The 23,502-nt window shown below is 42.8% G+C and overlaps 2 protein-coding genes across 5 annotated transcripts in view; both read left to right on the top strand.

Annotated features, from left to right (window-relative positions):
- Positions 1–288: 288 nt before the first annotated feature.
- men1 (multiple endocrine neoplasia I) lies at positions 289–11,309 on the top strand. Its single transcript, XM_084042939.1, has 10 exons — positions 289–402; positions 2,008–2,508; positions 3,336–3,544; positions 5,649–5,780; positions 5,954–5,994; positions 6,592–6,679; positions 6,875–7,011; positions 8,976–9,120; positions 9,388–9,561; positions 9,770–11,309. The coding sequence occupies exons 2-10, from the start codon at positions 2,073–2,075 to the stop codon at positions 10,295–10,297; spliced, it is 1,890 nt and encodes a 629-aa protein (XP_083899065.1). The 5' UTR covers positions 289–402; positions 2,008–2,072; the 3' UTR covers positions 10,298–11,309.
- Positions 11,310–12,102: 793 nt separating this feature from the next.
- Positions 12,103–23,502, top strand: part of map4k2 (mitogen-activated protein kinase kinase kinase kinase 2) — a 34,537-nt gene continuing 23,137 nt past the window's right edge. For all 4 annotated transcript variants that reach the window (XM_084043098.1, XM_084043100.1, XM_084043099.1 and 1 more), the window contains exons 1-9: positions 12,103–12,491; positions 17,246–17,303; positions 18,025–18,115; positions 19,073–19,137; positions 19,549–19,604; positions 21,658–21,705; positions 21,847–21,889; positions 22,030–22,102; positions 22,783–22,914. In XM_084043098.1, the coding sequence (XP_083899224.1) occupies positions 12,399–12,491; positions 17,246–17,303; positions 18,025–18,115; positions 19,073–19,137; positions 19,549–19,604; positions 21,658–21,705; positions 21,847–21,889; positions 22,030–22,102; positions 22,783–22,914 (659 nt within the window). In that variant the 5' untranslated portion in view covers positions 12,103–12,398. The remainder of the gene's footprint in view (positions 12,492–17,245; positions 17,304–18,024; positions 18,116–19,072; positions 19,138–19,548; positions 19,605–21,657; positions 21,706–21,846; positions 21,890–22,029; positions 22,103–22,782; positions 22,915–23,502) is intronic.

The raw sequence follows: 23,502 nt of genomic DNA on the forward strand, positions 1-23,502 counted from the left end.
AAGTTCACAGCGTAGCTCGTATCTTCAGTTTTCATTATGTAATGTTTTATGTACATACGCACCCCTTTCATAACAGCAATATCTGACGCCAACGGTACAATGTCGACCTCTGCTGGACATGTTTTTGAACGCGGGCCCATGGATTTGTAGTTCGTAATTGAACTACATATCCCATGCATGCCTTCGGAAAAAGGCGGCACCGCAGCTTTACCAGATCGAACAACACCGGGGACGGCACCAACGCCGTTGAACCGCGTCACCACTGCGGTTGTCAGATCTGCTGTGGGGCGCACAGTTACACACCATACAACGCACCCATAGTCTTCTTCGAACAGTGTGAACCGCGCGGCAAAAGAAGGGAGACACAAACAAAAACATGTGGTGGCGGCTGTGAGCTGAGCGGTATGTAATAACCACCGCTTACTGGTCTTGTTACTTCAATATGAGTCAGCGTTGTGTTAAAACAGAGACCCTGGAGGTTCGAAGTCATAAAATAGTTCCCGTTATAAATAAAGTGTTGGTCTTCATAATTGGCCCAGCTGGGTGCTAACTAGCAGCTAGTTGTGCTAGCAGTGTTGCCATATCCGCTTATTATAAGCGACTGTGGTGTAGCCTTGTTTTTATGTAAAGTTGTGTTTTTTTTTGGGGGGGGGGGGCTTGTTTCAAAACGTGTATTTGCTTATTTTGTCTTGCTTCATAATGTTGTTTAACTCAAACCTTTTCAAGTCAAGGACCCTCACTTGAAAATATTTTATGCCAGGGACCCTCATTCAAGATTTGTGTTGTTAAAATGTTTCTAAAATATTCAACATTTAAAAAAAAATCTTCAAGGTTTTTGTTGTTGAAAATCGCAGATCTACGCATCGCATCGCGCTGTGAGCTTGTAGATCTGCTATTTTCAAACGGCCAATGTATATGCTTAAAGTGCCCATAGTCGCATCTTTTGGGCTTGTTTTCATAGACCCGGTTGCTTGTTTCTCTCGCAAAGCCTGGCAACACTGTTGGCTAGTCAATTATAGTCCCCGCAACCAGCCTCTCTGGGGCATTGTTTTGACTTTTATCACCCATGTAGGGCCCACATGTGTTAAAGCATTGTTTAATATCTTGCTGCATAAAAATTGGATGAAGCCGTCGCTTCATTTTCATTCAGTAGGCTCTGTTAGCCTGTCTAGTTAGCTCATATTAGCACGTTAGCTGACGTCAGCCTTCCATCCATCCTGGCTAACAGTCTGACTCATTGTAAGGGTGTACATTTTCATTTTCTGTCCCAACAATTCCTTATATAGATGTAAAATTAACGTTAAAGTGTATATGTATCTATATTTATTTTTAGGCTTGGGGTCTGCTGCACGTCTTTATAGTGCTGGCAGCGCGCGCCCCGCCCACCTATCTTGTCCCATGTATGTTAACGGTGTTCATGTAACCATCGTTACACAACAGACTGCAGGTCAAGGTCTTCTCCTCAATATCCATCTAACTTAGACCTGTTGTGACACTCATTAGCTCAAATAGATTTCAGGTAGTTATGTAAAGTAAACTTTTGCTGTTTGTGTTATATTTGTATAGTGTTTGTAGCCTTCATGACAGAATATAGCATAGTAGTGTGCATATATATATATATGTCTATATATATAGATCCTCATTAGATCAAATAGATTTCAGGTTGAGATATATATGATCCTCATAAGATCAAATAGATTTCATGTTGAAATATATAGGATCCTCATTAGAAATCTAATAGCTATGATATTTGTATAGTGTTTATTTGTGTAACCTTCATGACAGAATATAGCATAGTAGTGTACTTAAAAAATAATAATTATAATATATATATAAAATATATATAATTGACAGCATGCTGAATAAAAATTAGCTGCTAGGAGATTAAATGTGCAATACATTATTTGGAGAACCTGTAGGCCTATGTGTGTGTGTAGGTGTATGTCATTGGGTGAAGGCATAATCTGTATGATTTGTTTGTTTTTTACATTAATGTTTGCTACCCAGCACTGCATCGTGAGCAGAGAAGAGCACACGCACACTAGCCTTTCAAGTGACAGTGAGTGGACAACATGGGGCTACATTCGACTCAGAAGAAGCACTTCCCCCTGCGCGGGATCGACGGAGTGGTGCGTCTGTTCGATGCCGAGCTTCGAAAACTCGAGCCGGACCTCTCCCTCCTCTCCCTCGTCCTGGGGTTCGTGGAGCACTTCCTGGCCGTGAACCGGGTCATACCGATAAATGTCCCCGGTGTCCGCTTCGAGCCGCTCGAGCCAGACTGTCCCAACTCGTGCTTTCCCACGGTGGAGCTGCGAATGATCTCGGCACTCCATGAGCGCTTCACGGCGCAGATACGCGGTGCAGTGGACCTGTCCCAGTACAGGCGTCCCGCGGGTGGGTCCAGCAGGGAGCTAGTGAAGAAGGTGTCAGACGTCATCTGGAACAGCCTGAGCCGCTCCTACTTCAAGGACCGGGCCCACATCCAGTCCCTGTTCAGTCTCATCACAGGTACAGTAGGACTTCCATCACAATCACACTCTACTTTAAACCAGTTGACTGTTAATGCATTACATAATAACTGTATTAATGTTGGGATATTTCACTTTCAAATATGTTTGGGGTCATTTTAACCTCTACTCAGGCTTTTGTGAGCACCCCGGACGGTTTTTAAGTTGCTTAATTAATTGATATTTATTTTACCATTGTAACTTCAAACTCCATTTTATGATAGATTCATCGAAAACAACCATCCTTGGTTCTGGTGACTCATACTGCCTTACTAATATGTGAGGGGGCCATGTTTTTTCAAAAACATTTCATTTAAAAACATTTTTTTTTTGGAAAATGAATAAAATAGGCTACAATAAAATAATTAAATAAAATTAATGAAAAAAGTAGTAAAAAATAGATGGCCCCACACGTATTAGGAGGGCAGTATGAGTCACCAGAACCAAGGACAGGTGTTTACTTTTCGATGAATCTATCATGGTTAAAATAGAGTTTGAAATTACAATGGGTTTGTATAGGAAGGGGGCGTGTCTGATAAAATGAATATCAAATACTGAATCAAGCAACTTAAAAACTGTCCACGATGCTCATAAAAGCCTGAGTAGATGTTAAAATTACCCCAAACATGTTTGAAAGTGAAATATCCCTTTAAACCCATATACTTTGTTGACCGGGTCCTTGCCTCCCCCCCCCCTCTTGCCTAAATGGCTGAGCTACAAGCTCACTGAGCTTGTAGATCTGTTATTTTCCCCGATTGCCCAGAATAGGGACGCTAGCGTTCATGTGGTTAATTGCTTTACATTTATTTATTTTAAAATTGCAATTAGGTACAAAGCTGGACAGTTCAGGGGTGGCGTTTGCAGTCGTGGCCGCCTGCCAGGTGCTGGGCCTGAAGGACGTCCACCTGGCGCTGTCTGAGGACCATGCCTGGGTCATCTTTGGCAAGAACGGAGAAGAAACGGCCGAAGTTACCTGGCATGGCAAGGGTAATGAGGACAGACGAGGACAAACCGTCACAGCTGGAGTTAGTGAACGGGTAAGGATTGAGCCATGGAGCGATTGTGAAAACTGTTTGTCTGTGTGTCACACTCTGTCCTCAATGACTCAATACACTTATATCATCATCAACTCACAACACAAGGTCATGAAACTTCATATGTCAGATTTCTAACTCAATATCTGACATGGTGCAATTTGGTGGGCAAAGGTCAATGTTGCCAGTAAGTCACATGGCTTAATTATGGGCACCTCTAGGTTTATCTTGTCATTGGTATTGTTTCATGTCAGATAGCTGTACATTATTAAACCATAAAGAAGCCTGGCCCTGCCTACTACAAAGATTTGAAAATCAACCAAAGTGTGTTAGGAGTGAGTGACAGTAGATCTACAAATTCACAACACGTTGCATCATGACGAATTGTGAGCTTGCCTTGTAGAGCAGCTATTTTCACTATTTGTGTACAACATCATTGTACAATGATGTATAATACAGAGTTAAGTGGTTAATCAGACGAATCAATTTAGTCGGTTATAAAAAATCGTATTGGAAAGTTTTCATGTTGATTCATTGATATATAAGAAATTGAAAAAAATTAACCAGCTCAAACTACAGGAGTGTTCAGCTGGGTGAAAATTTCAACCTGTAGATGGCAGCACTAATACATTGTCCCTAGATTTTCTTTTCATTATTCAGCAAACTTGTCACCTTTCTGAAAAATTCTCAAGTTTTGAATCAAATAGATCACCGATGCGATTTGTGCAGGTCCAGTGAGAAAGGGGGGGGGGTTGACTAATCAAAATGAACTAGTGATGCGTGCCGACTCAACGTGAAAGCAAGTGATGCGTGCCTTCTCAAAGTGAAAGAGTGTCTTGCATTCCCTACTCAAAGTGAAAGAGTGTCTTGCATTCCCTACTCAAAGTGAAAGAGTGTCTTGCATTCCCTACTCAAAGTGAAAGATTGATGGTTGTCTAGAGGCTTCTTGGGGTTTGACCTCAGGGCAGAAGGCTGCTGGCTACACTGTCATTATGACATCATAGACTAGTTTCTTCCTGTTCCTACTCAAAGTGAGGAGTTGTGTGTGTGTGTGAACCACGTTTCAGCAAAACCGGGTCCTATAATTTACTTTCAGAAGAAGTGATTTAGGAGAAAATGTTGCATAGGTTGGTAGTCAAGGAGGTGGATACAGTGATTAAGTGCAGCTGGAGCTGGTCATGGCATTGACATTGGAGATTGAAATTGAGGTTAAAGGACCTCACTTGCATGCGTTTCCTCTATGGGATGTTTGCAAGAAAGCACAAAAAGGTCATGCAAAGTGCATTCTATGCCACAATGTAATGTAAACAAGGGCAGCCATGCTTTGCTGGCACATTGTAATTAGCCAACATGCACCGAAAGAACATCTGTGATGTGATAATGACACAGTGAAGCCAAGCCAGCAGCCTTATACCCAGTGAGACAGGACAGACACCCAGAATAGGGATGAGTTAGCTTTTACGATTTTTCTTGGCAGTCTCCAAATATTGATTTTAATTTTTCAAAATGAATTTTATATACTACATTTCTTGTTATTTTGCCATTATTGTAACCTTTTAAACATTTCTATAATCGGTTTATTTACAACCAAAGTTAATAATAATGTACAGTAATTTGCCATTTGTTATTCCCACCACTGGCAGATGTTTAAATTTAAACTTTCAGTGAAGAGAGGGCTCTGCAGGCTACCTCTGCAGAGTCCCAAGAACAGTAGATCTTTCAAGAATTCTGATTTTGGACAGTCATACACATCCCTACCCCAAACCCCCCAGCGGGACTATCTTTCTCTTGCTCATGCATCCTTCTTTCTTTTTCACTCCTAATCAGTCAGTTTACATTACTAATGATCATATTCTTTGAAATGTTTGAAATCATGACTATGATTGATACATTTGTACCATACATAAAGCATAATAATCTTACTGCAAAAAAACATGATTGAGTGTTTTGGTCCCCTTTTTAAAGACCTATTTTGCCCTAAAATGTCTTTCCAAAGCCTGTATATTGTCATAGATGTTTACAGCCCTCTATCCTCTCAGCTAAAACCATCATTGTTCACTTGAAGTACTGTCTTATACCATTTCTTTCCACCCTGGTGTTTCTACAGCAAAGTTGGCTCTACCTGAAGGGTTCCTATATGAAGTGTAACAGAAACATGGAGGTGGCCTTCATGGTGTGTGCCATTAACCCTTCACTGGACCTGCACACAGACAGCTCTGAGCTGCTTCAGCTACAACAGGTGAACCTAACCTCTAAATGGAATGGTGTCATGTTATTGTTGTTTTCGCTGCTTATAGAAGGCTCTGCCAGGACCGACCGCAATGTCCAGTCGAGCAAGAATTTCTACACTGGATGATTGTCATTGTCATTTAATCTTGTTCTGTTTGTGTGAATGGTTTCCTCTGCACGCAGAAACTGCTATGGCTGCTGTATGAGCGCGGAGACCTTGAAAGGTGAGATGTTGTTATTATCATTAGGATATAGGGCTGCAACTGTTAGATTGAATAAATTAATAGATTTTCAGTGGGAAAATGTCCCCACCCCCCCTTTTATTATTTTCTGCTGGTGAAAGTTGCAGGAGTGTACAGTATATATTGTGTGATAGGAAATGTTCGCTTATACCGATATAACAATCATTGGCCTTCCATAATATCCTCAAGGGCTTCTGGAGAAACTTTCATTTTCTCATCACTTCAGCTTCAGGTGCAAGGTGGAGGGACAGTCCATTATTAAACATACGTTTATAATAACTATTACTAGGCTTCATTACTTTTGATATCCTGCAGATGATATTCAATTGAATATATAAATAACAATACACAGATGTAAAATAATTATTCGATTAATCAAAAAAGTAATCGATAGAATAATCGTTAAGAAAAGAATCAACAGTTGCGGCCCTCTTAGGATATGAAGATTGGTTATTAAGTCTGTTGTCCTCATTGTCGTCATGGAGTGTTTTATTCTTTGATTAATCCCTTATTATAGACTCACTGTAAATGGACTTTTTTGGAGTTTTATTTTGCTGTCTTAACTGTGTTATGTCACAGATATCCTATGGCTATGGGCACCCTGGCAGACCTGGAGGACCAAGACCCCATCCCTGGCAAAGAGAACCCCCTTAATATTCACCTCAAAGTCAGTTTATACTCTATACAACATTATATATGAAGATTTGTCTTGCAGTGAAATATATGGCTGTGTTTTTGATTATTATTTAACAATAGTTCTTATGTGCTATAAATATTATTAACTAAACAAATCGTTCAATTTTCTTCTAAATGGTCAGTCGGCGATCTGTGGTAAAAAGTGTGTGTGTTTGTCGTTTGCCAGGCTGTGGGCTCTGCGAAGAAGTACTACAACAACGAGCACATCTACCCCTTCATGTACCTTGCCGGCTTTCACTACAGACACAGGAATGTCCGGGATGCTTTAGGGTCATGGGCAGAGGCTGCCCAAGTCATGCAAGAGTAAGTCTGACTGACACTGACACACACTAGTATTAACCCAGTAAAACCTCAGGCCAATTCTACAAATGCCTTCTAAATCAGTAGTTCTCACACTTTAAATGTTTTCAAAAATAGCAAATGTATAAGATGTGAGCTTGTATATCTGCTATTTTTGCGAACGCTAAAATCAGAAAAATGTCACAGAGGGTTTCCCGGTTAAGGGTGATTAGACGAGCTGTGAGCTTGTAGATTGGCATTTTTTGTTGCGCGACACCGCCCACAATGAAGTGTACCGAGCCCTTTATACTGTTGGAGGTGGCAGGCTTTACTGGAAATAATGATGAATCTTTATTTAAAGTTGGTTGCCTGAACCCCTTATTTGTAGGAGGCCGTATTTTGAGAAATAAAGGCAACAGTGGTAGTTATTTCAGTAGGCTAACACCAGATGGCGGTAAATACAAACTCTAAAGCAATGTGATCAATCTATTATTTAGGGGCTTTGACTTCATCTAGCTGCCAGATGCTTCAAACTGCATTCATCAGGCTTCCTTTTTTTACTTCCCTTAATGTCAAGACTACTTAAGTATCAAATAAGGGTGCAACAGTTCATCAAACTAAAATATTCGAAATGTACCCCCCCCATCCATTTCCCAGCTTTTTTCATTTTTTAAAGTACATAGCTAAAGTCTTTAAAAAGACGGAAAATATAAGCGTACAACACTTGTAGATGCATCATAATTAGGGATGTTTGATATTGACTTTTTTACCCAAATCCGATATTCCCTTATTCCAACTCCTAATTTCCGATACAGATATCAACCGATACCGATATATTCCGGATGGAATAATTGCTAAGAAACTAATTGATAGTTGCAGCCTTAGACTCTCTGTACAGTTCACAAGGATCACATTTCAGCCATATTAAAGCAGGAACCTCCCAGCCCCTCAGATTTATGTAACAGAGGGTGTGGTTGGCCTAAAGATTTGCCAGGAAGCCTCGCTCAACTCTCCATCCTTGGCTTTGCTCCTCGTGGGTGCCGTTAACCTGCCTTCTTCTCGTCCCCTTTTATTAAACACACTGTCTGCGGTGCTAAAAATATGGCGAGTGACCGGCGACCAGAGAGCAGGGAACAGAACAGGCTGGAACGCCCACATTCCCTTCCCATCAATCAGCTTCCCTTTCCCTCCCTGTGCCTTTTCCTGTCCCTCCATTGTTCTCAAATCCTTCAATTCCAGCTCCCCTCTGTGCACAATGTCTAGATAAAGTGTAACTGCTGAAAAGTAGACGAGAGGTGTTAAGTAAAAATAAAATAAAAAGCAGGGTTTCTAGACTGTAGATGCATTTTAATCACATGAACCCTAACGTCCCTATTCTGGGCTTGTCATACTAAGTGAACATTTTGTGAAAATAGCAGATCTGCTAGAACAGCTATTTTTGGTGTAGAGGTAAAAAACAAACAAAGGGTATATGCCCCTGGGGGACCCCTTCAACAAAGGATATAGGTTTTAATTGGTAAAAAAAATGTCCTATGAGAGCATCTTGTTGGATTGCAGACTATTTGACAGAGCAAGGCCATGGCTCTTGATAGACTAATTTTAAACGTTCATCTAGAAACTCAATTTAGGTTCCTTAATTAGGAATGAAAGTGCCTTAACCTCCGAGAGACTTGGTGGAGAGAGAACCAATACACAATGCGTTCCTTGTTTTTCTGAGGGTTTCACTCTTAATTCTGTGTTTGTGTAGCCATATGCAGTATATGCGCAAATAATTCTTGAATCCCCTTGAATTTACAATATTAGTCATAATCCTATTATCCTAATATGCTTGACTACTACTGTATGACTGTAGCAAATGACCAAATTGGTAATGTTTTTTTCATTTGTGTGAAATACAGTTTTAGAAATATGTGTTTCCGTCTGTTCCGTCTACTACTTTGCACATCGCTCATCATTATCTGACCCCTGGTCTTTCCACCCCTCCACAGATATAACTATTTCAGAGAGGATGAGGAAATCTACAAAGAGTTTTTCGACATAGCGAATGACGTCATCCCCACCTTGCTGAAGGAGACCGCTGCTGCTGCTGAGAGTACCGGAGAGGGAGGAGAGGGTGGAGAGGGAGCTAACAAGGTAATCACTCCTCCCCCCCGGTTCCTGGCCACTGAGAAAGGACCGTTGTATAATAGATGAAACTCTTCTCACTAATATCGTGTATCTTAATGTCCTCTATTCCTCCATAATGGGTCCCTAATGACATTTCATATCACAGCCAATGCATTTTGTGCTGATGTACTGAGATGAGCTCTTGAGGGATTTTATTTAACTTTGATCTCATCAGTTTCCTCTTCATCTTTCTTTCTCTTTTTTCTTTTGTTTGTATCCTCCCCCCCTCTTCAGGACCAGCCCAAGCAAGCTGCAGCGCTCTCTGCCCTCCAGGACTCAGAATGCTTTGCCCACCTGTTGCGCTTCTATGACGGGATCTGTAAGTGGGAGGAGGGCAGTCCCACTCCTGTTCTCCACGTGGGTTGGGCCACCTATCTGGTGCAGTCCCTCAGCCGCTTTGATGCACAGGTGAGGAGATGAGAACAGACCAGACCCAGGCAGCTGGAATCACTACTGGCTCCAGATAAAAAAAGCAGAGATGATAAAGCAGGAAGTGTGTTGAATGATGAACTATGTTTCACAGTAGAGTGTCAGGGATTTCCTCATAGATGTGATCTCACTTGGTTTGGTAGTTACCTTACTATAGTAGTTACCATACTTGTGTTTGCTTGAAAAGGTGCGTCAGAAGGTGACCATCATCATCAAAGAGGTGGAGCCCCCGGACGATGATGACCAGTCCAGCGAGGACCCTCGGGAGGGCAGGCGACGTGGCCCCAGGAGGGAGTCCAAGCTGGAGGACCAGAGCTCTACGCCGCCTCCTCCTTCCTCCACAGCCTCCACGTCCCCAACCAGCCAGCCACCCGCGCAGCCCAAGAAGGTAGGGGAGGCGGGCGGGCGCCGGCGGTCATCTCAGGGGCTCCGGGCCTCAGACACAGAGGCGAAGGCAAAGTCTCCCAGCCCTGACTCCCCGTCGTCTTCCCCCACGGCCCAGCATCAGGCGAGCCCAGCGGGGGGTCCAGTGGTGTCCTTCCAGAGTGAGAAGATGAAGGGCATGAAGGGGCTGCTGTGCGCGGCAAAGGTCAACTCTAGCGCCATCAAGCTGCAGCTCACGGCGCAGTCGCAGGTCCAGATGAAGAGGCAGAAGAGCACACAGGCAGGAGACTACACCATGTCCTTCATGAAGCGCCAACGCAAATCCCTCTAGACTAGTAGTTCTCAAACTTGTTAGTTTCAAGGACCCTTATAACTCTTGAGTGTGCGAATAGAACAAAATGGGTGTTCCATTTCTACACACAAGAACCCTGAGGGTGCTTGGACTTCACTTTGAGAATCTAGACTGAATGGCCGGAGGGTTATGTGGGAGTTGCTAAAACTGTCTCTAGGACGTTGTTCCGTTGTACTGTGAAAAGCAATGCACACACACACACACACACTCAAACATTCACAGAATAACACATGCCCATATTGTTTTGTTCGTGAACATTTTAGAAATGTTTTCATCTACTCCGTCATATCCGTTACATAAAAATTACAATATTTTCCACCTTCCATACTATATAAGCTCGGATTCACTTAAACCTCACAATAAAACTGACTAGATTTAATCACCATTACATTTAAAGGCTTTGAAATTCAAAAATAGCTACAAAGCAAACACAACAATAAGCTTTTCTGGGCAGTGGTGCCTCATTAATTGATTGTAAACATTCAGTCACTGTTGATTTGTATTGTTCCACTGGGCGGTCAGCTGCTTACCAAGCACTGACCTCTCACTGAATTTGTGTATGTGGAGTTCTAGAAGCCAAAGCAACAGGAACCTTCAGCAACGTAACATATATTTCTAGAAGTATGTAAATATAAAGTTGAACCATTCTGAAATTCATGTTTTGTCTTGAATTCATCCATTTGACTGAAGTGTTTGGAAGTGATTAATTTAGGAATAGTTACCATGTAACATTGTCCACTTCTTCTCTATCGTCAGCTTATCTCTCGCTAGCTATATGTTGCCTTAAGTTGCCTTTGTTATTTTCTAATTTAGGTGGCCTTTAGTTTTGAGAATAGCTGAGGTAGATCTATTTCTAATGATTAGAGATGACCAGAAAGACCATGCACTGTTGAAAGGGAATCACTTGATGTGGCTCCTGCTACGTTGTTTTCTTGCTTGTTAACTTGTGTTTTTGTATTCTGCAAGTAATAAAGATAAAATGAAAATGTGATTGAGTCTGGTTTCATGACCCATAATGGAGTTACGTTATACACTTTATTATCCCCTCGGGTAAGTTTGGCCCCTGCATTTGACCATCCTGTCTAATTGGGAGCTATGAGCAGCCACAGTGCAGTGCCTGGGGACCAGCCTTGACCTTGGTCAAGGACAATGGCAGGACTGTGTACATAGAATGCATATCTTTTGGTGTGGGAGTACCCAGAGGAAACTCACAAACATTGGGAGAACAAGTTACAACCGAACTCCACACAGAAAGACCCCTGCTGGGGTTTGAACCTAGGAGGACCTTTTACACTGTGGGGCAACAGTGCTGCTGTGTAGTCTTTAAGTTTCAATGATTATTGCAATTTCTTTTTTACATTTTTGCCCACAATGAACACTAAAAGTCTAAACAAACCAGGACTCCGACATGAAAAAGATAAATGAAGAGCTCCAAAGGATGTAACCTGAAAGCAATTCATTTTGTGGTTTGATCCTGTGATTTGGCTTGAGGCTGTTGCATTACAAAGCACATTATGTGACTTGTATGGGCAAACGGGACTGTCTGGGATCACAGAGCCTAAAAGTCAACCGGAAAAAAGAACATGTATTTATTTTTCTCAAACGAGTAGACAATGTGAACAGTAATATAGGCTAAAACGTGAGTTTATGTTCTATCATCCTCGGTTGTGGTCCTCCACCAAAAGAACCGGGTTGGGTTCACATGTAAGGGGTTGGTCCACAGACAGACTGAAAGATCTGGAGACTGGCGTGGGTTATCATCGCTCACAATCACATCACACAGAGGAGCTTCTATGAGACATGCGCAGCGCAAACAGTCGAACGGCAGCCGGGACGAGTGGAGTTCATTGGGGTCTCTCATCTCGTCAGAGTTGGACCTAATATGAATGACAGAAAAGAACTGCGGATTCTTTGGTGCCTGGAATCCAGACGCATATATCGACATTCAGTCTTTTCCAATTAGATCACTGTTGTTTTAGTCAGGTAGGCAAAGCTCTCTGGTCTGCGCTCTCTGGGTCTCCCCGGGTTCAGATTGATTAAGTGGTCGTGATAAGCGATCGTAATACACAGAACAAAAAGCATGGATACGATAGGAGTGTCATTCCTGGACCCCTTGGACGATTACGAGTTGATTCATCGCATCGGGTGCGGCACGTACGGAGATGTGTTCAAGGTGAGTGTCAGCGTCGTGAGGGACTGAGCCTGGGCGAAACGCAGCAGAGCCTCCTTCCTCCTTCCCCTTGTGTTTTTGTTTGGTTTTCTGCATAATCGTCTCGACAGGAGAAGTGACACTTCTTCTGTATTGTTTATGTATGAACATACCGCATTTTTAATTAGTAAACACCCGCGTTCGGGTCTGTTGTTCTCCATAATGTTTACTGTTTCAAGGTGAAGCTGTGTGTGAGGTGCAATTTCTACAGCATTATTTGGCAATAGCCTACTTGCCCAAGGAGAGTATCAGCTAGTGATGCCAGCCAGTCATCTAGTGATGTATAAGTATAAGGCATGTCATCCTGGCCTGTGCATTTGTGAAATGTATTAGTTGTAGTAGTGCATGTTGGAACCATTTAAGAATCTTGTCAAGACTCAATGGGCTGTGATGATGGGTCCCTTGTGAGCTTTTATTACATTTATTTTAGTAGCCTACATCACTACAAGACAAGACAAAACATTGCAAGGCCCTCTAAAAAGCCTGTACAGTAGGTTCAACAGAACATTATTGGTAGAGCCAATACACATTGGTTATGTTGTCTATTGCAATGCCATTCAGCACTTGAACAGATTTTGGGGGCTTCTGTGAACACTCTCAATTGAAAGAACCCATAAATAGCTGTGCCCTTTACAGTTCAAAGAGCAGAGTTTAGCCCTTTCTCTGTGCCTTGTTCATAGAAAAGTGTTTACAGGCACAGTGCACAATCTGTTAAATTAGATTTACAGGTTCATAGTTATGTTTTTTTTTATCTGTGCCACTATATAAAATCTCTGTCAGATTTCTCTTCACACTTTGTGATAAGAGCCTCAGGATGCAAACATCCTGTGCTGCAAACCCGCCCTCCCTGCATGCCTTATACGCATGCTGCGATAGGAAGAGAAAAATGTCTCTTTTAACCACTTAAACCCTATACTTAGTTGACTGGGGTCCCCCAGGGCTCTATACTAGATACGCTAGTATCTCTCTCCACACCAAAACGCTTCACTGTAAATAGACGATCTACAAGCTCTCACAGCTCGTCCTGTCGTGAGAGCTTGTAGAACTGATATTTCACCTAATGTTCACCCCAGAACAGGGATGCTATAGGGCTGAAGTAGTTAAGAAGCAGGAAGATAACAGGAGCAGGTATATGATGATGATGCCTGCTCATATCTTCACTTAAGAGCTGTTCTCATGTGCCAGTCTTGCGGTACCGTGGCATTTCGTGTCCCTGCCCTGTGTGCGTGTGCTCGCTGTGAATGGGGAAACAGTACTGTTGCAGAAGACAATAGGCCATTATCACCTCCCACTACCTCTTTCTCCCTTCCAACGTCCGCCAGCCCTGCTGGAGCTACTAGTCAAGGGTGAAACCACTGGACATGTGACCGGGTCTGTGGGGGCACTCAATGGAGTCCCATTAAATGGCCATTGTTCACAGGAATGGCTCATAGCTCAAGAGTATGACCCCCATAGTGATAAATAATATCATCATAGAAACCCAGTCAGGCGTCTCAAGTCCAACTAACTTAGTGTTTCTAAGCACAGCTGGTACCAAAAAGAACTTAGGAAAAGGTTCTGAACTGGCAGGGGCCCTTTGAGGATGCCTTGTTTTGTAGATTTATTTGTATCTAATAAAGGTAGTGTGACAAGCGTGTGACTGTGTCGATCAAAGACATTAGAGGAAGAAATGGTGGTAAAACGTGACAGGTGTTGGGTGCAGTGACCACAGACAGGAAGAAGTGCATGCTTTTCACAGGCACGCGGACCTGGCTGACATTGCTGTGAGTCAGGGAGGATAGGTTCCCAGACACAGGAACCCGTTTTACTCACCTTTAATCCTCTAGTGAATGATGTCTCAAACTCTTTTTCCTCATTCTTCCTCTACAGATGCACAGTACATACTGTAGTAAAGACAGGGGGGGTGGGGGCTCCTTTCTCTGAGGTTAACATGAAATGTGTCAACTAAGTAGTTCTCAACTGTGGAATACCGGGTGTTTTTAATTCTAGACTCCCAATCAGAGAGTGATTTATAGTCTGGTGGGAAGTAGGATTTAACCCGTAGAGCAGAAAATGTGAGGTCCCCGACCGACTTTAAATCACTCTCTGATTAAACAGCCAGTGTTCATCAGCAGTAGAGAACTTCTTAGTTGACACATTTCACGTTAACCTCAGTGAAAGAGAGAGAGAAGAAATGCCTAGAGGAATAGAAGAATGAGGAAAGAATTTGAGACTTAATTAACTTGAGGATTAAACAGGTTCCTTTGAGAACCTGAGAGTACTTGTGACATCACAGCAAAGTTTTCTATTCTCTCTGACACGCTTCCATTTTCTGGGGGGGTCCATGCTTCTGATATTGATATCCATTTCTGGTCATTCAGTTTTATGGCCAGGCAGTGGGGATAGATGTTTTATCCCTGCTTCCAGTCAGACTGAATTAAATATGTGCATTTCCTTTTGATATGTTTGATATTTATCCTTGATAATATGACAGTTTAACAGTAAAAATGTATGTTAACCATATTAAACCAATTACAATTTGTCAAGATTTGTCAAAAGTATTACAGTGTGTAGATTAGAAGATCTACAAGCTCACAAAGTGTCGCCAGTGCAGAATACGCTGGTTGTGAGCTTGTAGACAAGGTAATTTGGCAATTTGTCATACAGAACTTACGGCTTAAGTAGGTAAGAACATGTATAATCATTTCAAATCGATCCCTGCTGACACTGCTGCTATATCTGCAGCTGCACTGTAGCATTGGCTCCTAGCCCTCACATGCATTAAGGTATCATAGCATCACGCAGAATAGAAGTGTGATCAAAGTTCAGTGAAGTTTCCTTTTCAGCCCCCCCATTGTATGTTACCCCGGCGCTGTTATTTCAGGCTTTGCCGCTTAAAAAACCCTCTCTGAGACGTTACTGTCACTTTAGTCACAGGAAGTCCTGTGGTATAACAGGAAAGAAAACAGGAAGTTGATGTAGCCAAGCCACAGGTTTTGTCTAGGCGACCTTGCTATCCCATTGGCTGCTGCCACGACTGTTATGGATGCACAGGGTGAAAAAGCATTTTGCCTGACGTCACGTCAGTGTTTGGCCTGTGAATGGCCCTTGAGCGGAGATAATTGATGCTCCCTGCTGCACAAACGAGGGAAGTTGTGAACGTATAGCATAGAAGCATTTGAACAACATCCAAAGCCGCCTTCGACGGCCTTCCCTCTGCCGTTGTGACACATATACAGTACAGCTAACCACATGTCACAACAGCGTGCAGTGCAGCATCGTGAGCACAATCTTCTCCCACATATTCCATTCGAACTGAACTGAGATCTTTTATTTGGCATGTTTCTCAAACTCTGTCGTACCATAGACTGGGTCTCTAGCCCACTTGTTTCTCGATTCTAGCAATCTTCTCCCACATATTCCATTCGAACTGAGATCTTTTGACTGCGAAATTCATAGCCATAGTCATAGTCAAAGCCTATGATTTAATTATTGTCATATCCTGCAGGTTTATCACAAAAAGCGATGAAAATGCACATCACCACATGAATTTAGCACAAAAAGCCTGCTTTCAATGTGAGATGTATCCTTTGTTCACACGGTTTCCTTTTAACCACATGAACCCTAGCGTCCACTATTCTGGGGCTACCATTAAGTGAAAATAACATATCTGCAAGCTCACAACATGTCACAAAGCGGCATTTTGTGAGCTTGCAGATCAGCCACTTTCTGCAAAGAGATTTGATGTGGAGGGGGGAAAAGGAGCAGACCAAGTACAGAGCCCTGGGACACCCTGGTCACCTAAGTGGTGACTGCTCATAAGTCCGACATCCCACTACTCCGACTACGTGGCTGCCGCGTGCGGTTAGGGTTAGGGATAGGGTTAGTAATGTCGGAACAATGACATGTCGGAACAATGACATGTGACCCACCTAAGTAAGTTGGATTTAAGTGGTTAATTATGGTATTTACTTTGGAACACTTGTTGTTCCCGATCAGGGCCCTGTTTCACGAAAGCGGAATTAAATTATCCTGGTTTAAAAGGCAAATCCAGTGACCTGACTAGGATGGTTGTATATCTTGCCAACGACCCTGTATTGAAGAAAACCTCTTCAGTCAATGATTCTGCCATAAATTGAGCTGGTCACTTGGGTCCCGTTTCTGGGTTCTCAATCATAACCCTAATAACTGCAGTTATAGCATCCGTACCAAGGTGGAAGCCAAGGTGAGATGACTTGCAGAAACTAATCTTAGAGTTTTTATCACCAAGATAACAGAGAAGTTGGAGGGATGCCCAGAATCGTGATAGTGGAGGACAATGACAAAGCTCCATGCTAGGATTTAACTTGTTCAGACAATGAAGAAAACGCATCTGATACGGTTGCTGTATGGATCAAATAACTAGGAATTCTAGCACAATACTTCTGAAAAGTATGTCTATATGAAAATATTTCATACTACTGGCTTTGAAGTGTTGGAAATATGTGTTTGAGATCTATATTGCACAGGTTTGCAGTTGCCAGATACAGGTTAAAAGTTATATATTATTCCTAGGACAGTGGGCTCACAGAGGCATCATTTATAAATGCAACTTGTGAATGATAGTGTTATGATATATGATGTTAAGCTTCTCCCCATAATAGCACTAGAAACACTGGCTATCAATTTCTAAAGATTGTAAAAGAAGTGATTCAGTAAATCATAGCTTTCAGAAAACCTATTTCTCTCATCCTTTCCAGGCACGAAAAATCAAGACCGCTGAAATGGCAGCCATCAAGATTGTCAAGTTGGATCCTGGTAAGCTAAAGCCTGATTTATATTTGGTTGCGCGTGGTGTCTCGCACCTGTCACAACCCGGGCCATGACAAATTGAGGAGGACACGGTGTTAGTGCAAAAAGTAACAATAATTTATTAACAGAAGTAACTAAATAATGCTTACAGAAGGTACAGTATGAGATGTGCTGTTCAGTAAGATCAGTAATGTCAGCAATGTATGGATGTGTGATCAATGTACTGTAGTGTGGGGTGTTGCAGAGTGTGTAAACTCAATTACAAGGAACTAAAGGGAAACAAGCTAAAGGGTGCCGTGATCTGGAGAGTGACACATCGAATGGCTGTCACCCACTATTTTATAGGGCTCCAGGGAGCACTGGCCAGGTGCTCCCAGTGCACCTAATTGGGCGAGCCTGCAGGATCTGTGGGGGAAACACACACACAGGGCATTAGACAATACACAGACAACACAGGCCAGCAGGCCAGGCCAAAGGGGCTGTGACACACCTAAAATAGCAGATCTACAAGCTTACAATGCATCACAAGACACCAGTGCGCAGCTAAATATAGCTGCTGCTGCTCGCCGTGTTTTCAGGCGTAACACGACTTGCTCAAAAGTTTTGTTAGTCACACTGTGATTATAGGTTGCTTTTACTACTCTGTGTGCTGTGTGACACAAGAATGCTATCAATAAACACCTGAATACATAGTATATCTCTAATCGACCAATCGTCTGCCGTTCAGGTGATGACATCACGTCCATCCAGCAGGAAATAACCATGATGAAGGAGTGCAAACACAAAAACATTGTGGCCTACTTCGGCAGCTATCACAGGTGCTGTATCACGTCTTCTTTTAAAAAAAAATGTATTTAGCGTGGGAGGTTCGATGGAACCCAGGTGCTCTTTTTCAGCAGAGCTCAGATATTCACACACTACGGGGCTGCTGCCCAAGTGACTCCACAGTCTTACTACTTGAGCAGCCCAACTGGAGCAGTTGGGGGTTGCGAGTGCCTTGCTCAAAGGCACTTTGGCAGTGTTCGATCAGGGCCATGGGAAATTGTTCCTTTTTTCCCCTGCGTAGTTGGTGCAACATTTCAGGCTGTGCTGTTCAGATTAGATCTGTGGCATTCCTTGGATTGTTGGCAGACATGAATATGTAGTTTGTCTCTTAGCTCCTCACACCACTGCCCAGTATGCAGAATTCCTTTCCCACTCTCTGTGACATGTTGTGTTGTGTGTTCCTAATGAAGTTGCTCTGCATCATAGCTCACCAGTGAAATGTTTTATTTGGCATGTTTCTCCCAGCTCTGTCGTACCATGGACTGGGTCTCTAGCCTACTTGTCTCTCGATTGCAATAAATCCTTTTGTTACTTCTGCTCTGCCAACTCAAGGTCAGATTGTAGTGGGCTTTTGGTAAAGCACACAACGCTCTGCTGCAGTCAGTTTTCTAAAAATGTCTCTAGAAATTATAATCAGAACTTTGGACGGAATGTCCTTACTTGAACCTTAGCGTCCCTATTCTGGGACAAACTTTGACAAAAATAGCAGATCCACATTATAAGCTCATTGAGATTGATGATTGGCTATCTTTGGTAAAGAGATTTGGTGAAGAGGGAAAAAAGGCACGGGCCGAGTATAGAGCCTTGGGAGTATAGGGAAAAAAAGGAGCGGACCATGTATAGAGCCCGTTGGGACCCAGACGTCTAAGTAAAGGGTTCAAGTGGTTACGCCTGGACAATAAGCAGTGCACGTGTCAGACAGACAGATAAAGTTGTGTCTCTCTTTTCAGGAACACCAAGCTGTGGATCTGTATGGAGTACTGTGGTGGAGGGTCACTTCAGGACATTTACCAGGGTAAAAAGAACACAACAGTCTCTCTCTTTATATCTATGGATGAACCCTAACAACGCTATTAAAACGCCATATACGTATTTACGCACTTTAAAAAAACATGCCCACGCAGTGCTTTGTTGGTATTGGTATGGTATTTATGCTGTAGTGTCTATAGCTGTAAACGTTGGTGTTCTTTGTTATTTGAACTCTCCATACTATACAGTATGCTGTACATTTCAGTTCCTCATACATGTGAGGTTACATGATGAATAAACCCGTTTCTGTTTCTGATTCAAAACAACCACCCAAGAATAGTTTGTATTTCTGTAGAGTCAGTTGGGTTCTGTTTTTAGAATAGTACCTGTAGGCCCATACTTTGTGCTCTTCTTGTGTGGGTAGTGTACTGGCCATTAATCAAAGTGTTCCTCGCAGTGACGGGCCCATTAAAGGAGAAACAGATCGCCTACGTCTGCAGAGAAACCCTCCAGGTAAGGTGTTTTGGGATTTAATTTCTCCCAGCTCCCAGCTGATGTCCACTGTCTGCATGCTAGTGCTAGACTCATCGTGTTCGGGGCTCAGATTGCCAGACGGATCGTGAATATACACACTGCTGAGAAACTGAATCATACTGTTGTGTTTCCTTTCCAGCCACAGTAGGGCAAAGTAGTGTTTAACCTAGCCAGATGCAGCTAAATATAGCTGTACTGCATAGCAGAGAATAACAAGAGTACAGCAACATAACATCTGTTGCTTCTCAATACTGCGTACGACTTATTTGTTTAAATTTTCATCAATATTATGAATGGCCTATTTGTATACCGTCTATCAACAGTGAAACGTTTACAGCAGTTAAACTAAGCAGGTGTCTGTTATCGTACTTTTATCGTGTACATTCCAGGAGTCCAAAAAATGCAAATGTGCAGAGTAAAGCAGGAATCTTTAACCCAACAACAGAACAGAGCATATAGGGGCTTAGTCTTTTATTTATATATATATTTCTTTGATATTTGGGGTCTTTTCTGCCTTTATTTGGATAGTAGATTGACAGGAAACGGGAGAGAGAGATGGGGACATTGGGGAGTGACACGCAGCAAAGGTCGTCGGGCTCGGGAGGCATTGGAGCTTATTATGTGGTATGCACCTTAACCACTAGGCCATCGACGCCCCCATACAAGGGCTTAGTTATGAAGCTTGATGGCAACCAGACTGATCACCTCCTGTGCAAGACCAGTCTTGCACAGGAGGACAATAAGTCTGTGGCTGAAGGTTCTTCTCCTCGCTAACTCATCATAGAGGAGGTGGGAGGGTTTCCTCAGGATAGCATCCAGCTTCCTCCCCTAACCTCCAGATTGTCCAGTTTAACTCCAACTACAGAGCTAGCTTTCCTCAACAGCCTGTTCAGTTTGTTGGTGTACTTTGTGTTAATATTAACCGTCCGTCCCCCCCCCTTTCTGCTGGTAGTCCACCACCAGCTCTTTGGTCTTTTGTTGACCTGAAGGTTATTGTTGTCACCCACACTACATACTAGCTCCACCAGAGCTCTGTACTCTCCTCATTGTCATCTGTGATGCAGCTGACAGTGGAGGAGTCTACATAGAACTTAAGTTCTGCAGGTGGCACGTTCTCGAATTGAGCTGGAAGTGAAAGGTGTAGACGCGGGTGAATAAGAAAGGTGACAGTAAAATGAACTCCCCATTCATACAGGCTGCCCTGCAGCATGCAGTGCAGTATGCCAGTATGCTGATGAGATAGGCCCCCTGCATCACTGAGAGGCTAGCCGGTGTGGTTGGATTATGTTGAAGTCAGGCACTGGCGATGTCGAAAGAGAACTCTCACAGTGATGCACTGGACTCTCCAGGTGTGTGTATAGGCACTGTGGAGCAGGTAGATGATGGTGGCATCATCATCCACAACAATGTTTACCTGATAAGCAAACTGCTGTGTCCACCCACTGACTAGGGGCTTCAGGTGCTGCATGACCAGTCTCAAAGACCTCTGTGACGTGACATCAGAGTGACTGGTCTGTTAGTCTTTGAGAGCACTAGGGCGTTCTTTCTTGGATTCTGGTACAAGGCAGGATGTCTTCTTCCAGGGCTGGGCCACCTTCTTTAGCGCAGGGAGAGGTGGAAGATGTGCAGGAATGCTGCTGGCAGGTGCCAGGAACATGTCTTCTTGAGCACCCTGGGGTCAGTGTTGTCTGGACCACTGGCCTTGTTCACACCGATCCCGGAGCGCTGCTTCCTCACCTGGCTGGTTGTGACTATCAGGGCTGGGGTGTTGGTAGTGGGACTGTGAACCGTGGTGATGGGTGGCGATCTAAAAATGACTAAGGGATGTTTTTAGAAGGCCACAAAGGGTCAAGTGTCCATTTAAGAACAGGGACAAACTGTGAAGACTTGTAAGAGTCTGTAAGAACAGTGACCACAAGAGAGAACAGGGACACATTATTTCTACCGTCAATAGTTATTGATGATGTTCATATTTGTTTGTTTTGTATGTTTATATGATATAATGAAAAAATGTATTATGATTTTTCCCCAGGGCTTGTACCATCTGCATGAAACTAGCAAAATGCACAGAGACATAAAGGTACAGTCATGTTCACAGTTTATTTTCTTGTGGTCTACATTTAGATCCTTTGTTTTAGTATTTCTGGGTGTGTGAGCGAGTGTGTCACATCCATCAGCCCGTGAAACAGAGCTCACATTCGCTTCTCTGTGTTCTCCACAGGGAGCGAACATCCTTCTGACAGAGCGAGGAGACGTGAAACTGGGTCAGTAATCTATGCATTGTGCATGCATACACACGCACGCACACAAACGCACCACTCGCCCAATATCATCTATTAGGTCAAAAATACTGTCTCTTTAGATGTCATCCCCAATGCTGATACTCTGTGTCTCCCCGCTGTAGCGGATTTTGGCGTGGCAGCGGAGATCAGCGCCTCTGTGGCCAAGCGGAAATCTTTTATCGGGACTCCCTACTGGTAAGATGAATGTTCCTGCGCTGACCTCGCCTGACATTGAAAATATAATAATAACAGCATTTTTCCTCTCATTCTTTGCACACTCTTCTGATGTTGATACGGTGAATTGCATGCATGCAGTGCAGTGCAGGCCTGCAGGGTTATACATGTAGTAAAATCCCCGGGTAAATTATTACACTTTCATAGATAAATTAACACATTAAAGGAAGGTTCAACAGATAAGGGACAGCTTCTGATATTTACATACTAGTCCATATCTAGACAACAATAGCAGTTGCTTTAACAAAAAAAAGACATGGAAATGACTGAAAATTAGAAAAGTTCTCTGTAAAAAGTCAGCTATCTGGGTATGAAGAACATGTTTTCGTTAATTTTGTATATTAAATGTATATTGATGCTATAAGTGCCCTTAATTTGTTTATATGGAATGTTGGTGAGTTTACCAGGGTGCACTCCTGCCATCACAAAACGTTTTACTGGATGTGTTCTGAATGTTGGCGTGGGGCTAGATTTAACGAAGTACAGTTTTTCATATTCTTTGAATTTCCAGCATTTAAAATGATCTCTTGCTCTGACTTAAACTGTGTAATGTGCACCGTGGGAATTCCTATAAAGTGACATTTCGTTGTTTTGCATGTTTTATTTTCTCCCCACCCCCTCATTGGCATTTAACCAACCAGGATGGCACCAGAAGTCGCTGCTGTGGAGAAGAAGGGTGGTTACAACCATCTGTGCGACATCTGGGCCGTGGGCATCACTGCCATCGAACTGGCAGAACTCCAGCCGCCCATGTTTGACCTCCACCCAATGAGGTGAAATCAGCAGCCGCTCTGACTCAGCGAGACGACTGGCTCAGACAAGCATAGGCAGACACACACACACACACACACACACACACACACACACACACACACACACACACACACACACACACACTGGTGGGGAAAGTACTCACACACCGGAATTAACATTTTACATGAGTAAAAGTGCAAAAGTGTTGAAATCAAAATGTACTTAAAGTACCAAAAGTAGAAAGTATTCATTATGCAGAATGTCCCATTTCAAGTTTTCGAATGTATACAAATCTTTAGAAAATAGCAGATCTACAAGCTTACAATGCGTCGCTATGAGTGGCTATTTTGTGAGTGGCTATTTTCAAATGACCGAAATGTGTATATAGGGCTGAAGTGATTAATGTATGTTTTGTAATAATAGTCGAAATCTACAAAGTAACTAGTAATTAAAGTCTTCAAATAATTGTAGAGGAGTAAAAGTACAATATTTGCTTCTGAGATGTAGTGGAGTAGAAGTAAAATTGCCTCAAAATTGTACTTTAGTACAGTACTTGAGTACATGTACTTAGTTACTGTACACCACTGCGTGCACACACACACACACAC

This window comes from Gymnoscopelus microlampas, assembly GCF_963454915.1.
Source record: "Gymnoscopelus microlampas genome assembly, chromosome: 19".
Classification (NCBI taxonomy): Eukaryota; Metazoa; Chordata; class Actinopteri; order Myctophiformes; family Myctophidae; genus Gymnoscopelus; species Gymnoscopelus microlampas.